At 67.6% G+C, this 15,794-nt stretch overlaps 1 protein-coding gene across 1 annotated transcript in view; it reads right to left on the bottom strand.

Annotated features, from left to right (window-relative positions):
* CABIN1 (calcineurin binding protein 1) overlaps window positions 1-15,794 on the bottom strand; it is a 72,781-nt gene that overhangs the window by 9,813 nt on the left and 47,174 nt on the right. Inside the window, exon 32 of the mRNA XM_088827866.1 lies at window positions 14,973-15,086. Within this exon, the coding sequence (XP_088683992.1) occupies window positions 14,973-15,086 (114 nt within the window). The remainder of the gene's footprint in view (window positions 1-14,972; window positions 15,087-15,794) is intronic.

Below are 15,794 nucleotides of genomic sequence, written 5' to 3'. Positions count from 1 at the left end.
GGGGGAAGGGAAGCGGCCCCGTCCCGCCCCTCCTATGCCCACCCAGAGAGGGCTGCATGCAGGCCCCAGGGAGGCAGGGGGCACGCTGGGACCAAGTGAATGGCGTGGGCTGCAGGGCCTGACAGGAAGACCCGGATGTGCTTGGGGGTCCGAGGGACAGGCTGGAGCAGGACGGCGAGGAGCCGGACCCCCACCAAGGGCGGCGGTGCTGGTGGGGCTGGGGGGCCACAGCTCGGCCCGCTCCTCAAGGTGCCCGCCCCCAGGCGGCACGCGGGGGCTCCTTCCTGACCGGGAAGATGCCCGTGTGGGCACTGGGGGGCGGTGGGGGTGCAGCGGCAGCCTCAGCGTGCCCAGAGTTCACCCGCGTGCCCGGCAGCTCCTCTGCAGGATCTCAGCTGACCCTGCTGCCTGCCGCTGAGGCTCCAGGCTGCTGGCGGGCAGATGAGGTCTCTAAGACCGACCTCAACTGCCTGCTGGGTAATTCATGGAGCCCCGGACTCTGGGCCTGGCGTAACGCATGTGCTTAGTTGCTCAGCTGTGGCCGACTCTGACCCCATGGGCTGCAGCCCGCCAGGCTCCTCTGTCCATGGGGATTCTCCAGGCAGGAACACTGGAGTGGGTTGCCATGCCCTCCTCCAGGGGATCTTCCCGACCCAGGGACCGAACCCAGGTCTCCCACATCGCAGGCGGGTTCTTTCCTGTTTCAGCCACCAGGGAAGCCCAAAAACACTGGTGTGGGTAATCTATCTCTTTTCCAGGGAGTCTTGCCCACCTAGGAATTAGAAACTGAGGTTTTCCTGCATTGCAGGTGGATTCTTTACCAGCTAAACTACCAGAAAAGCTCCAGGTGCTTAACACCAGCTCCTGAACTCTCCCTGCAGCCCAGAACTGGGCACGTTCCTGCTGCTCCTGAGGAAAGGGGGCCGAAGCAGCTGACCCACGGACAGGCAGTCCGCTCTCAAGGGCAGCTGGACAGCGGGGCCTGGAGGAGGGGATCCCAGGGAGGGGACGGACAGGAGAGGCCCCCCTGGGCACGGGGCACTGCCGAGGCCCACAGCTCAGCCTGAGCCCAGCACACCGGAGTCTGAGAAGAGCCTCTTCCTGGAGAGGCCAGGACTCCTCTCCCCCCACCCCAGAGTTCCTGGCTGGCTGGTCGGTCCACACCTCCCCAGACGCCTCAGTGTGGGCCACTGAGAAGCGTGGCTCCCTGGGCAGCGGAGGGCAGCCAGAACGGCGTCTCCATGGGGCCCAGGGCCGGCTCTGAGCCAGGCAGACGGAGGACAGCAACCCAGACCGGTCCCGGCCCTCACAGCAGACCACCAGCTGGGCCACTGCTCGGGATCCCAGGCCTCGGGGCCGTTCCAGGGCCCCAGGCCCGCCCGTCACCTTCATACACCTCACCTTTCAGTCAAGGATCCTCCACTCCAAGGGTGGAGACGAAGCCTCCCTGGGGAAAGCAAGCGGCCAGGAAACGCCAGGGCAGGAGAGCAGGACATGAGACACACAGCCCGAGCCCTGCTGAGCCCCGGGGGCCAGGCTCCTCTGGGGGGGCGGGGGACAGCGAGGCTCAGGCCGTGGGGTGCTGAGTGGGGACATGGACTCGTCCCGTGTCCACACCAGCAGGCACAGTCCGGGTACGTAACCAACCGTGCACCCTCCCTGGACTCTCACAAAGGACCAAGAAGTCAGCAACGAGGCCTGTGACTTACAGAGACTCGGGAACGGAGGAAACCAGACAGTGACACCAAGTCACTTCAGTCTCTGGCCGGGGGGGGATAGCGTGGGGGAAGCCAGGCCCTTCCCAGCACCCCGAGGGCCTCAGAGGCTCCCCGACCGAGCCCCAGGGCCCTGCTGCAGGCCTGCCCTCCAGCCCCTCCCACTGCTGCACGTGCGGGATGCGGCTGCGCCCTGGGTGCCCGCGCGGCTCTAACTGACGGGCAAGGGCAGAGGAACCACCCAGATGGAGCACCCAGGAAAGCCGAGGAGAGCTGCACCTGGGCCGGGGGAGGAAGCAAGGAGAGCAAGGCCGCGGGGCCCAGAGATCTTGGGGGTAAAGAGGCAGGAGCAGGCAGCGGGGCAGGTGACGCCCAAGGGCCCATGTCCGCTTGGGGCCCTCCCAAGTCCAGTCCGCCTGAGCAGGGGCTCCAGGGCGGTGTCAAGGGCTGACCTGCCTCCTGCCCCGCGGCCCCCTAGACTCTGAATTCCTCAGCGTGCCTCTCGGTCAGTAGACCTCCTACTGCCTACATAGAGGTGACCTTCTAGGGGGCTATCCGGCCGGCCTATAAGACTCTCCAGAAAACGAAGGTTCCGGGTCGAGGCTGCAAACCCTGCTCCAAGTGCCCTCCACCTCGGGGCAGCTCATGGGTGGCAGGCCTGGGCGGTCTGCGCCCCGGATGGAGCCCCACTGCTGTGAGGGGATCCCTGGGTCCCCCGGGGTAGCTTGGCTGGGCAACTACACAGAAAACCAAGAGCATCCCCGTACCTGGGGAATCACATTGATGAGTCTGGCGCTCCCCTGGAGGGATGGTCTGCACTGCAGGGTGAGGGAACAGGAGAGGCTGGGCTGCGGAGGAAGCGGAGAGAAAGCCAGGACTCTAGGGAGGAGGCGGTTCAGGAAAAGCCACGGAGGAAGCCCTGCATCAGGAGCCTCGGCCCGGGGAGGGAGAGTGGGGGGGATGGGCAACCCCCTAGGGCTGGCCTTGTGACCCAGGTGTCCTGAGCAGACGGCGTGGAGGAACGCGAAGTTCTCATTCTAGTATTTAACTCGCTAACAGAGCACACGTGAGATTCTCCTACGTCATCACAGACTCCCCATCACTTCAAGTGACCTCAGCGCATCACCCCGCGAGGGAGCCCCAACTCTCCCAAGTCCCCTCCAGGGGGACCTCCAGGGAGGCATCTTCACCATCATCAGGAAGAAGGCCAGGTAAGAGCTCTTCTCCCTCCCCTGGGGCTGGACCCCTCCCACAGAGGCTGAGGCTGCCTGCCCAGAGATGAGGGGAGGACTCCATCTGTCTATCTGCCCGGGCCAGCCCAGGTCCCAGCCCCCAGCCGGCCCCCTTCCCAGAGCTGCTCAGTCCAAGCTCCCTGTTCACAGAGCGCCGGAGGGAGAACCCGCCTCCCCGACAGAGGGATTCCTGCCCCCCCTTGGCAAGGGCGCAGCGGTGACTCAGCGCTCCCAGCAGGCGAGGCCAGGAGAGCCCGCTGGCGTCCCACTCCGCGCAGCAGGGGCCTAGAGGGAGCCCTCAGTGGGGCTAAGGGCAGGGGTGGGTGTCAAGGTAGGAGGGCAGGGACCTTTCCCCCAGAGAAACATAAAGACTTTGTTTCCAGGACCGCCTCGGTGCTGCAGGCCGACCCCAAGCTGAGCCAGCAAGGGGTCGGTCTCTGGACAGTGAGGCTCTGAGGTCAGGAGCAGCCTTGTCGGGAAGGATACCAGCATCCTCCACTGTCCTGGGGAGACATCTGTTAACTGGAACCCACACAAACCTCCCCAATAGCACGACCACTTGGAGAGGAACAGGGAAGGCTGTGCAAGGCTGCACCCACTGCCCACAGGGCCAACAGTACTCACAGGGCGCCCCCCCACTGTCTCCTGTCTCACTCACACCTCCCCAGGAGAGACCAGTTCCAGGACCCGTGGCAGCAGAACTCAGCCTGCCCCCCGGGTACACCCCACCTGTCCCCAACTAGGGGCAGCGGCACAGCCGCGGCCGGCCAGCCGGGCACCACGTCTCCCCTCCCGGGCCCGGACAGCTCCATCTCTTCCAGGAACGGCCCCAGTGGAGCAGGACAGAGTGTCCAGCTTGTCTGCTCCCCATCTCCCTGAAGCCCTGCTGAGCCAAGGGCCGGGTGCCTCCCACAGCAGTCAGGGCCACCAGCTGGCTCCAGGCCCTGGGTTAAGGGTGTGTCAGGGCCCGACTAACTTGAGCACCCCTGGGGGCAGGAAGTCCTGAGGCCTCCTCTGCAAACCCCTGAGGTCCGCCTCTGGCCGTAGGGTCGCACAGAGGCCACCAGGGGCGCCCTTGCCCTGGCCCCGGGAGCCCTCCAGGCTGGGCCGAGGAGGGCAAGGGAGTCCCCGCGCCATCCACCGGGAAGAGTCCCCCCCGCGCAGGCAGGGGCTGGGGAAGCCTGCCATTTGCCTGCAGCCGGCGCCCGCCCGTTTCCAGGCTCTTCTGCCAGATGAGACGTCGCACAACACGGGGTCCCCAGAACTGCCAGACTGTTGGTCCCCTCCCCCTCCGGGGAGAAGCAGAAATGACAAACAACGAAGTGCAGCGGAGGCAGCCCACCCGGCAACCGCGCCGGCCCCGCCCGCGCCCTCCCGCCCACTCGCGGCGGGACAGCGGCCCGGCCCGGCGCGGGGAGTAGGCCCTGCGCTCGCCAGACCCGGCACCAGCTTCCCGCCCCCGCACGGCCGCTATTTATAGGCGGGGAAGCACCGCGCCGGGCGCCGCTGCCCACCCGCCGGCCGGCTCACCAGCCCCGGGAGCGGCCCGCGCAGCTCCGGGCCCGCGCCGCCCGCCGCGAAGTTGCCGGTTCGGCGGCGGGCGGGCGGCTTTCGCTTTCGGGCGGCGGCGCGGCGCACACCCCCGCGCGCCCACTCGCGGCATCGGCGGGCCGGCTGGGCTCGCCTGGGGTTCGCGGGCGGGCTTTCCGCCCGGCCCCCACCGCCCCCGCCCGCGCCCTCGCCGCCCACCTGGCGCCGCGCGGGCCCCGGCCGGGGGCAGGGGGCGCCGCGGCCCCGCTGCCTGCCGACTTCCTCCGCCGCGGCGCCCGGGAAACCGCGGCCCGCGGGCTTCCTGCCGCGCCGGGCGGGTGGGCGGGCGCCCGAGCCGTCCCAGGGGACTGAGCCGAAGCTCCGGAGCGCGGGGAGCCCGCGGGCAGAGGGGCGAGACGGCCGCGGCCCGCCCCAGGCAAGTTCCTACCCGCCGGCTCCGCCGTGGCATCTGTGCAGGGAGCTAGGGCGGGCGCCGGGCCATGGCGCGGAGGCTCGCTCGGCGGGCCGGGGCGGGGCGGCGGGGCCGGACGGGGCGCGGGCGCTCGCTGCTCGGCCTGGAAGCAGGCCCAGCGGCACGGCTGACTTGGGCGGCCAATCCGAGCAGATTCCGGCCGGGCCCCCGGCAGTACCGGGGGACATAGCCCTTGCCACGGGAGGCTGTGAGACCAGGCGTCCCAGGCCCAGCGGGGCAGGGACGTGCAGGAGAGTGGACAGCAGAGGGACAGGAGCCAGCGGTCCGCCGGGCTGGGCTGTCCACAGCCTGCACCAGCACAGCTCTGTGCCTGGGGCCCCTGGAGTTGTGCCCTGTGCAGGGCAGAGGCCTGGGTGAGTGGGGGGCTGTCCTTGCTGACCCGGTGGGGCGGTGGGAGCTGGAGTGCCGACTCTCCCAGGACCATCGTCCAGTAGGGAGGGCAGGACAGAGGCCACTGCACCCTGCAGGGGGCTTTCCAGCAGGGAGGGGCGGCTTCTCCAGCTGGTCTGTGAGTCGCAGGAGCAGATGAGACTCGGGGGAGCAGTGGGGCTGGGCAAAAGGTCCGGCAGGCTCGGGAGCCCTCTGCAGAGCTCCACGGTGCTCAGGGATGAAGGGTGGGCGTCCCTCCTGGCAGGGCAGCCAAAGCTCCAGGGAAAGCACGGCGCCTTCCCCTGCGGTTTCCTGTGGAGTGGCCCGTGGAGTCATCCCCCAGCCCCTGGTTGCTTCTCCTGCCCTGGCTCAGAGGCAGAGCTTCAGCGGGGACAGGGCTGATAGAGACGCTGCCCCCAGCCCAGGCCGGGCACCAGCCCCCGTACCATTTCTCCCCCAGCCCAGCCAGCACCACGACTGACCCGCTGTCCTCTGACCGACACCCAGAGGCCTCAGGGCCGCTTGGCCCATCCTGGTGACAGGTCCCCAAGCCAAGTAGCTTCCACTTGTCCTGCCCAGGCTGGCTCTTTCCCACCAGCTTCCCCAGGCTCGCCACGTGCCCCCAATCCAAACAGGCCCAAGGCCAACCTTCAGCCGGCAGCTTTTGCACTCCCGGGCCACCCTGTGTTCAGGGCCACAGCAGCAGTCTGGCACCCCTCTGGAGGATCAGGACTCTGCCTGGCACTGGAAGGACCTGGGCTGGGTTCCCAGAGACCACAGAGCCGCAGGAAGACTGACCATCTCAAGGCTCTGCCCACCGCGCTGGGTCTCAGGCCAGGAGAGCCTGAGCCGCATGTCCTCAAGTCGCAACAGCCACGCCCTGTCCACACTGGTGTCGTCACCTGGCCATCCCTCCTTGCTGTCTGCTCCCCACCACCTCTCGGGGGGAGCACTTGCACCCCTGTGGGGGCTGGGAGCCCCGAGGTGGCCACCAAAGCCAGAGGGAGCCACAGGAGGTGAGACTGGATGACTCTGGCCTTGTCTGTGTGAGTAACCCCTGGCGGGGGCAGTCACAAACAAGAAAAAGATCAGAGGCAAAGTCCCAGAGTCTCCAGGTGTCCATGTCAAATGAGCAGCAGAGAACGAACAGAGGCCTCGGGGCGGGGACTGTCATCTGCGTGCGAGTGGAAAGGAAGACTCCAAGGCCAAGAGGCATATGGCGGCCCGGGCTGTGGAATCCAGACAAGCACGGGCAAGGCCCCAGGCCTGCAGCCAGCGGGGCACACGGCAGGCCTGCTCACACCTCTCTGGGCCTCTCGTGCTCCCTGGGCAGCACAGGCCTCTCCAGTAGCCACCCCCTCCTGAGGCCCGCACCCTCAGACTCAGAGCTGGCTGCTGCCCAGGTGCCTCCGGCCATGCTGTCCATGGGGACCACGTGGCCCAGGGACCCAGCGCAGCCACCCTGTAAGACCTGAGCCGACACAGACCTGCAGACTGCTCCTGGTTCCTTCCTGCGGGCCGTTAACCCGGCCCTTTCCCCCTGACCTAACCCCCGTCTTCCCAGGGCTGAGTCTCAGAGTTCACAGCCCCCGCTCTCAGCGCCGGGCCTTCACGCTGCCAGCTGGTGTGCAGGCACGGGCCTCCCCACTGTGGGGTGCTGGCTCCGTCTGTTGTGTACCCGGGCAGCCTCTCTACTGGGAGTGTGCCGGTTCCCTCTCCTTCCCCCAGTAGCAGCGAAAGGCACTTGCCTTCCACCCGGGACGCACAGACCCCAGCTGCTGCCCTGCCGTGTTATCACTAGAGCCTCTGGCGCTTGGGAGCAGCTCGGACCATGCTCTGCAGAGGGTCGCGGGCAGCACCGAGTCCAGCTGCTTTGCCTGTCTGACCCGTGAGTGAGGCCACGGGCGGGAACAGGGGCCTACTCGGGGAAACGGAGGGCCACATGCAAGGACAACCCCATCCCCATGGTCTGGGGCAGCGTCCACCTCAGCAGACGGCGGTGCCCGCTGCCACGCTCAGCTCCGTGGGGACGAGCACACGCGTGCACATACGCCCACCAGGGCCTGACCCACAGGCCCCCCATGACCCCTATCGTGGGTGCCAGGGCTGCCGTGGGCAGGCTCGGCCACAGCCAGCTTGGCTGACCTGGTGAGTCCAGGACGGGGTGGGGGCTGGGGCGGTTCCGGGAAGAAGGGACAGGCATCCAGGCTGGATGCTGATGGCCGAGGACCCCCACGTGGAGGGGGGATGGTCAGGGGGCCCATGTGGGCGGAGCGCCAGGGGCCTGGGGGGTGGGCAGCATGGAGCATGGGGCTAGCAGGCTCGGAGGTCTCGGTGACCTGGCCGGGGCTCACCAGGGCCTCCGCGGAATGAGAGGGTGCTAGGGCTCAGCTCCTCTGCGCCCACCCCACGTCAGGGGCTTGGGAACGAGAGCAGCCGACTCTGGGGGACTGCTGAGCCGCCCTGTTTCATCTCAGGAGGGGCCATATCCTAGAAAAGCCGCGTCTGACATGCACATGGAGAAAACTAGGCCAACCCCTCCACCACCCAACCCCGGTTCCTAACGCAGGGCCTGCATGGGCTTGGAGGCGTCTGCGCCTCAGCCTGCACCCAGTGTCTCTCCTGGACGACCGACACGGTCCTCCGCAGGGAGAGTGAGCTGAGGCGGGCAGGGATCGAGCACGCACCACAGACACAGCCAGCGTCTCCTGCAGGACGGCCAGAGGGGAACAGGCTTGGCCCGTGGAGCCCTGCCCCCCTCACAGGTGTGTGGCGTCATCCCCACTCACAGGGGTCCTGGAGCCCAGGGCGCCCCAGCCCATCTAAGGAGGGTCAGCTGGTCCTCTAGCTGGAAATGAAGCCCAGGCCAGCGCTGCTGGGGCTGGGGCCGGGGCCGGGGCCGGGGGAGGGGGCGCGGGATGGAGCCCGAGGCTGTCAGCCTGGTGACAGGGCTGGGCCTGCTGGGGAAGCTCCACCTGCTGTGGCATACCCTAGTTTCCAACTTCCTACACGTAATCAGGGGTCTACATTTTGGAATTTGTTTTCAATCAACCACGTTCCTGCAACATCCTTCCCAACTGGCCCTGAGCCCCCGCACCCCCTCCCACTGGGCCGGTGAGCTCTGCTCCACAAGGTCCCTATGCCAGCTGTGGCCGCCCCCACCCGTGGGGCCTTCCTGCACCCACTCCTGGACGCAGTGGCCCCAAGGCACACACGGTCTTCGATGACCCCGAGGTGGGTCTGGTAAGGCCCACTCGGCATCCAAGAAGCTAAGTCTAACTAGTGCTGTCCAGCTTGTCCAAAGCCACCAGCTACAGGTGGGGCCAGGTGTGGGGCAGGCCCAGGGCTGGCTGGGGACGAGGGTGCGCATGTGTGTGCGTGTGCCCCCGGCCAGGCCTGTAAGGGAGCCTGTGCTCCACCCCCAGGGGCGTGTGGGGCCCCCCCCACCCCCGTAGTCTGTCACCATGGAAACCAGGCGGGGGGTGGGGGCGCTCCTAGAGCCTGCTGCTCTGGTTTGGATTTCAAACTCCATGCCACTCTCTCAGAAGCTACTTGGTCAAACTTTCCAAGTAGGAAACGTGGAAGGAAAGGCAGCCTGGCACCCGAGCGGGGAAGCCCTGGCTGGCGGGCAGAGGGGTGGCAGGGCGGGGACCCTGGATCTCCCCCGGTCTCAGGCCCCCTCCTCCAGGGACCAAGTGGCCAGAGCAGGTGGGCCCAGCCCTTCCTGACTCTGGGAGCTGCTGCCCTTTCGTGTTTGCCAATGGGGTGTGTGAGAAAGCGCTTTTGGAAAAATGGCTGGAAAACCACTGACCTCATCCAGCTGGCCGGCCTTCAGACATGGGGAAACTGAGCTCAGAGGGGTTGGACCAGGAAGTCAACAGTGGGCTGAATCCACGGGCAGGGCGGTGTGCCGGGCCCCCCGCAGGCGCACAGGAGGCCTGAGGTCAGGCCTGGTGTGGATGCATGGACTGAGGTCCCACAGGGTGACCAGCACGGCAAGGGAGGCGGCCCTCAGGCCCAGCCCTGGTGGCTGCCACGTAGGACACTCCTGAGCTGAGGGAATGACAATGGGTCAGCTCCACGCCCTGGGGGATCCACCCGCCCTGTGCCTGGGCTTGCGGGCCACCACCCACGCACAGGCTGGGCGCCACGGGGAGGGCCTGGACCTGGAGTGAGCTGGGTGCCCGTGGGCCCAGAGGACCAAACAGACTGGTGCAGCCCTGCCTCCTCCCCCAGGTGGGTCCCTGCGGCACCGCCACCCCAGCCAGGGCCTCAGGGAGCCCCACCGGGTCCAGATCCCACGGCCCCAGCAGACACACCCCGCCCCCCAGCCCTCTCCATCATAGGTCCGAGCAGCTCCAAACCCTGGGCCTCCTGTGAAAGCTGCCCCACAGCGGTCCTCCAGACGGCGCCTGGCCCGGGGCAGCATCCCAGGGGACAGAGCAGAGCCTGCTACGTGCCTGCCTCAGAAAGCCTCAGCGGGGCCACCGGTCCCAGGAGCCAGCTTCTGAGAAAGGACTCACAGTGGGAAAGGCGTCCCTGCTGGAGACTGCTCTCAGGAATGCCACAAGCCAAGCTCCCGACTGCTGGCCTGGGCTGGCCAGAAACTCTGGCGTGGAGGCCACCTGCAGGATGTGGGCCCTGGGCTGAGTTCCGCACCCCCCTGGGGGGCCATCACAGTGGGCTCAAGGATGCCAGGGGCTAAAGCTCCCCCACTGCCTGTTTCTGCCCAAGCATCCTGGCAGGGGGCACCACAGTGAGCCCACACTGGCCTCCAGGGGCCAGGCGAGCATGCAGGTCGGGGCAGCCCATCTGGAAGGGTCTCCCAGCCCCGCTGTGCAGAGATCTATGACCGCCGTGGTCCTATCTTGGTGGGGCCTGGGCATCCTGTGCACCCGAAGGCCTTAGGTACCTGCTCCAGATCGAACTGGGCCCAGCGTGAGAAGGCCACAAAGTCCATCAAGCTTGCAGAGCCAGGGCACGGGAGGAAGGAGACCTCGGCGCAGCTAAGAAATCACAAGTTTGCTAACCTTTTAAAGGCTCTTAAAAACTGGGCCTTTTTTCCCTGGAGAACTTGAAGTGACTCTTTTGTTTACTCTGCTTCTGCAACCAGCCCATCGATCATTTCAACAATGCTAAAAATAGCACCGCGGCGGACAGACCCATACTACGGCCTGGGCTGGGGTGTCCTCGGTTTGAATGCCCCCTTCTCTCCTGTTCCCTAGTCCCCCCTGACCTGACCGGGGATCCCTACGGCCGGGGCTAGGGTGTCCTCAGTTTGAACACCCCCTTCTCTGCTGTCCCCTAGTCCCCCCTGAGCTGACCGGGGGTCCTTCACCCTGACGTCAGGACACTGGTGCTGTGCTCATGGCCCCCCGCCTCCCGTCCAGCAGCTCAGGGAGCGGTGCAGGCCATGGGGAGGGACACACCTGCCCCTTGTGGCCATGTGTCCTCAGGCCCGTGCCCAGGGAGGCCGTGGTTTCCTGCCCAGGCCACGCGTGCCCCTCATCACCGGTGGGCCGACCCCAGCGTGGGGCCAGCGCCTGCCTCACCCTCCCGCCAGCCATGGCTTCGACACAAGACAGTGCGAGGCCCTCATCCCTCCTCTGGCCCAGACTGGGAGTGAGGACCGGCCCGGGTGCCTCCCCTGCTGGCACCTCCGTGAGACGGAACTGCCCATCCTGCTGCGCGTGGGCCTGGGGCCCCAGGACCTCTCTCAGCGCAGCCGGCCCCGGGCCCAGCACGAGTCGGCTCCACATCCAGCGACAAGCGCCTCGAGGTGTGGGCAGGATGGGACTGGTCACAGCTGGCTGAGCCGAGGGACACGGACGTGGCGGGACCAGCCTTGGACAAGCCGTGGGCTGCTGCCAGCAGCGGTGTCCTCTCCGGGCCAGCCTGGCCCTGGCCCCAGCGGGCACCCGGGGGGCAGGAACATGCAGCGTGTGCAGAGCAGCACCTCTTCCCTGGGCTGAGCCTGCGAAGGCCCTGCACTTGGGGCTGCTGTTGGGGCTGTGCGGTGACTCAGCGGCAGGGGTGGATGCAAGACCATGAGGCAGGGCTGCCCACCAGCCCCCAGGCATGAAGCGGAGAGGGCAGGGGTTGGGGTGGGGAGGGCGGCCGAGCCTGCCACTGCAGACGGCTGGGGCAGAGACCCCCAAGGCTCTCGAGGGCAGGAGCGGGTCACGTTTGCCCACCAGGCACTGACGGGGAGCTCCGGGCCCTGGAGGCCGCGTCCAGCCAGCACAGTGGCGCTCTCCCCAGGGCACAGGTGCTGGCCGAGGCCTGGCCTGCTCGCTGGACACTGTCTCTGAACTCAGGGGCCCCTGGCCGAGAGCTGGGCCTGGCCCTCCCTAGCACCGGCCTCTGCAGCCGAGTGGGGCTGGCAGACCCCCAGTCACCAGTCATTGGAGGCAGTCAGGGTGGGATGGATGCCTGCCGTCCGGCAGGCGCTCCCCGCAGGCTCCCGAGCAGGGCCTTCCTCCCACCAGGGCCCTAAGGAGCACTCAGCCCCAGGGCCCAGACCCGCCATGACACAGAGACGATTCCTGACAACCACTTCACCCATTGCTTTAAGCAGCGTGAAGTCAGGACAGACAGGGCCACCAGGGTGGTGCCTGCCGAGTATGACAGGGCCCCCAGGGCAAAGGGACAGGCCTGGGCATGGGAAGGGGCCCCTGTCGCCCTGGGCACCCCACAGACAGGCTGAGATGCAAGTCGCTTTGGTTCTGAGAGCCCGGGCGGCAGGGTAGACGGGTCGGGCATGCGTGGGAGCCCTGGATGCCAGGAGAGGAAGCCTTGAGAAGGCACACTGCTGCACCAACAGAGCCAAAGCCTTCAACCGCGGGGGGAGGGCAGGCACGGAAGCCGGGCCGCACAGGCGAGCCCAGGGATGTGTGTGGACAGTGACGTCCGTGTCTCAGGCTGCCCCACCTGAGCCAGGGCGAGGCCCCCACCCTCTAGCCAGGCCCCTCTTGTACCAGGACCCCTGCTGCACCCACCATCAAGCCTCAAGCAGGCCGCCTTCCAGTCCTCAGGGCCCAGAGCATGCCGAGGGTTCCCACCCGCCTATCGTGACCACCTGCCTGGGACAACGCCGTGCTGGGTGTGGGCCTTGTGAGCAGTGCAGCGGCAGGAGCCCAGCCTGCCAAGCCAAGGGACTGGCCCAGATGCCGTGGGTCCCTGCAGCCTGAGTTGGGGGCAGGCCCAAGGGCAGCGGTGGCCCGCACTTCTGCCCCACTCCCTCCCGCCTGGGTCCCTGCTGGGGTGCCGCACAGCCCAGGACCCAGGAAGAGTGCCCGCTGGGCCACTCCTGTCGTTTCTTTCACTCGGCCTGGAAACTGGGTTGAAACAGGAAAAGAACCTGCTTGCTGAAATCAGTGAGCGTTCTGGGGAAGAGAGGAGCGCCATCTGGTTTCGTTACCACGGGAATGTTTCTGAATCGACCACCAGGAAGAGAGGTGTGCCCTGGACACAGCAGCCCGGCTCCAGCCACCACAGGCCTGCCCAAAAAGCCCTGGAAGCTTCTAGGCCTCGGAGACGCGCCCCCGGCCTCTGCGGCCCTGGTCTGCTCTGCGGCCCCTCAAGGCTGGCGCTGGCTCAGGAGGGCGCCACCTGCAGGCCCAGCCCCGCCTCGCTGCCTCCTGCCGGCCTGTGCGCCCATGCTGGGCTCCCCACTCCCTGCACGGTCATCTCGACGAGCAACCACTGAGTCACGCGGCCACACGCCATCTACCCATCCTTCCCCGGGGCCCAGGCCAGACCACGCCAGGCGGGAAGGGCCACAGGACCTCCACCAGCCCTGTGAAGCAACCCTGCGTCTGCTCTGGCGAAGGCCCGGCCGGTCTGCCTGTCGGGGTTTGGGGGCGCTGGGGCCATGGCCGCCCCAGATACAAACCTGGGCTGGGATCCAGCCCACGTGAGCCCAGTCCACAGATGGGACTTTCCAGGGCAGTGAAGGGTAGGGTGGGAGCCGGGGTCCTGGTCAGGCTGGGGGCGGGACACGCGCCAAGTCCATGCCTCTCCCTCAGACGCCGCACGCGGTCTCTGCCGTGGGGCCCCCAGCCCCCTCACGCCCCAAGAAAGGCCCGGTGCCCCTTCTGCCCTGGCGCCCTTCCGCCCACGTCCGGGCCGGGCCGCACCAGGGACACATGGTGTTGGGCCCCCAGCCCCGCAGCCAACATGCACACACGGCCACGGGTGCCCTGCAGCCCTCAGGGAATGTCCCCAAGACTCAGGGTCAAAACACCAGTGCCAGAACCACCCCCCACAGACACACAGGTGTGTTTTCTAAAGGTGCACGACAGCCCTGTCCGACTCTGCACCCGTGCACTTGCAAGGAGCAGCAGCCGCTGCCCCCATGCTGCCGCTGCGGAGGGCAGGGCGCCCGAGGCTGGGGTACGGCTGGGCTCAGCCGTGCGACTCAAGTGTTGGCAGTCACAGAGTGGCCCTACGCGGCTCAACAGCTGTCAGACAGTGCCTGTGACGAGCGGGAGGTGGGTCTCCCAGCCCCGGCCCCGAGAATGAGGGGGCCGTGACGGCCCTGCCAGCATCCCCTCAGGGCCAGCCCCCAGGCCTCAGCCCCACCCCAGGCCACGGCAGCAACGCCAGCGCACTGGGAGGGAGCAGAGTCATCCTGGCCCCCCAGCCCCAAAAGCGGGCTCCGCAGCGGGCAGGCCACAGGACGCCCACAGGATGAGGGGCAGTGGCTGCGGCCTGGGCACCCAGGCGGGAGGGAGGCCCTCGCACACTGCAAACCCCCGGTACCACCCAGACTGACTGTGGGGTCTGCCCACCAGCTGCCTATGGAACACTCTCAGGGAGAGGCTGGCAGGGGCACGCCTCCAGCTCCAGAGCCCCGCTCGACCCCAGGTCACGCCTGAGTAGGAGGAGAAGCGCCGTGGACCCAGACACCTCCCACCTGGCCACCTCTCAGCTCGAGAGCCAGCGTCTGCCACACCCTTCCAGACCCAAGACCACCCCCCGGCTCCAGCCCAGGCCAATCCTGCCATCCTGTTTCTCAAGGCGTGAAAGGGGACCAAGGAAAACACAGGAGAAAGCAAAGCTCAGAGGATCTATGTGACATGCAAAGCCCCCCCCCCGAGGACAGCGGGGCAGGCCGGGGGACCCGCAGGTGAGGTGGTGCAGAGTGCAGACCAGCGGTCTCTGTGCCAGCAGAGCGAGGGAGGGCGGCCCGGCCGGGGGCAGCTGCAGGCCCCTGGGGCCCGTGGGGCGGGGCCCCCTGCGTGGGGCACAGCGGGCGCTGAGAGCCCGGCACTGGCCACACTTGCTCTCTCTGTGGCAGCGCGGCCCCAGTCAACCCCAGGTGCCCAGGCCCCCATGGGGGAAGCGGGGCGTGGGCCTGGGGCCCCTTTCACGGAGCCCCCTGCGCGGCCCCAGAGCCCCACCAGGCTCTGCAGGCCTTTCCCACAGGTGCCTGGAAGGGGAGCCACCTGCCAGGAGCCTCCAGGCAAGCAGGGCCCGCTCCCCAGCCTGGCGCACTCTCACCTGCGCCACCCCGCAAGGCCTCTGAGGACGCCGCCCTCCCGACTACCCCAGGGTCAATTCCCACGCCCGCCACCCATGATGGGCGCCGCCAGCCCGCAGCCGCGGAAATCAACAAGGCAAAGTACTCACGTTGAAGAAATTGGTCTTGTTCCTCTCGCAGAAGAGCCCCTGTGCCGGCATGTGCTGCAGCTGTTGCCACGGGATACCACTGCCTAGCAACACGTCGCGGGCCCACTGGAGGTTCTGGGGAAGCAAGAAGTAGGTTGGGAGTGAGTGTGTGGGCAGTTCCGGGCACCCAGGGGGAGGGGGCGGTCCCCTCCTTCCAGGCTGCGCCAGCCAAGCGGCAGCACCCGCAGTTGTCCTGCGGTGCCCACGGCCCTGGCTTGATCACCTGGCCGTGGGTGCATTTCCGAGCTGGTTTCACGCCCCACACAGCTGACCTAGGAGAGTGCGGCCTCAGACTGCCTGGGGAGGGCACAGATGGGGATACCTTGCCCTGACCAGCTGCACAAGATGCTGCAGGGATCCAGCACCCCACTGTCTGCCAGGGTCCCCCAGCGGCCCAAAGGGCCCATCCGCTTGTCAGCTGTGGATGACAGGCCTGAGCCCAGGGGAGCCAGGTGCTACAGGACCCTGGGGCAAGCGAGTTTGTGGGGAGGGGCTCTGGCCACGGCTCAGGCCGCGGTTTGCTGGCCACGGTACCTCGAGGTGGACACAGGGGGGGCCAGGCCTGCACACCAGGCCCTTGAGGGGAGCACAGACTGGGCTGGTCCACCAGCCTCCTGCAGACAGCTCCTGAGCCAGGAGGCCGGCGCGTGAGGCTGCACTGTTAGAAACACGCCCGCTGCCCCCCAAACAGGCCTGCAGGCACCAGGGCCTGCTGGCAGAGCTATATGCGCGTGCTGGCCCATGTGGGGGTGCCCTGCAGCCCTGGCGATACCACCCCTTCAG

Source organism: Moschus berezovskii, chromosome 19 (genome assembly GCF_049115385.1).
Source record: "Moschus berezovskii isolate FMDL1 chromosome 19, NW_MosBer_1.0, whole genome shotgun sequence".
NCBI lineage: Eukaryota > Metazoa > Chordata > Mammalia > Artiodactyla > Moschidae > Moschus > Moschus berezovskii.
The sequence above is the reverse complement of the archived record's forward strand: the minus strand, read 5'-3'. Positions and strand labels throughout refer to the sequence as shown.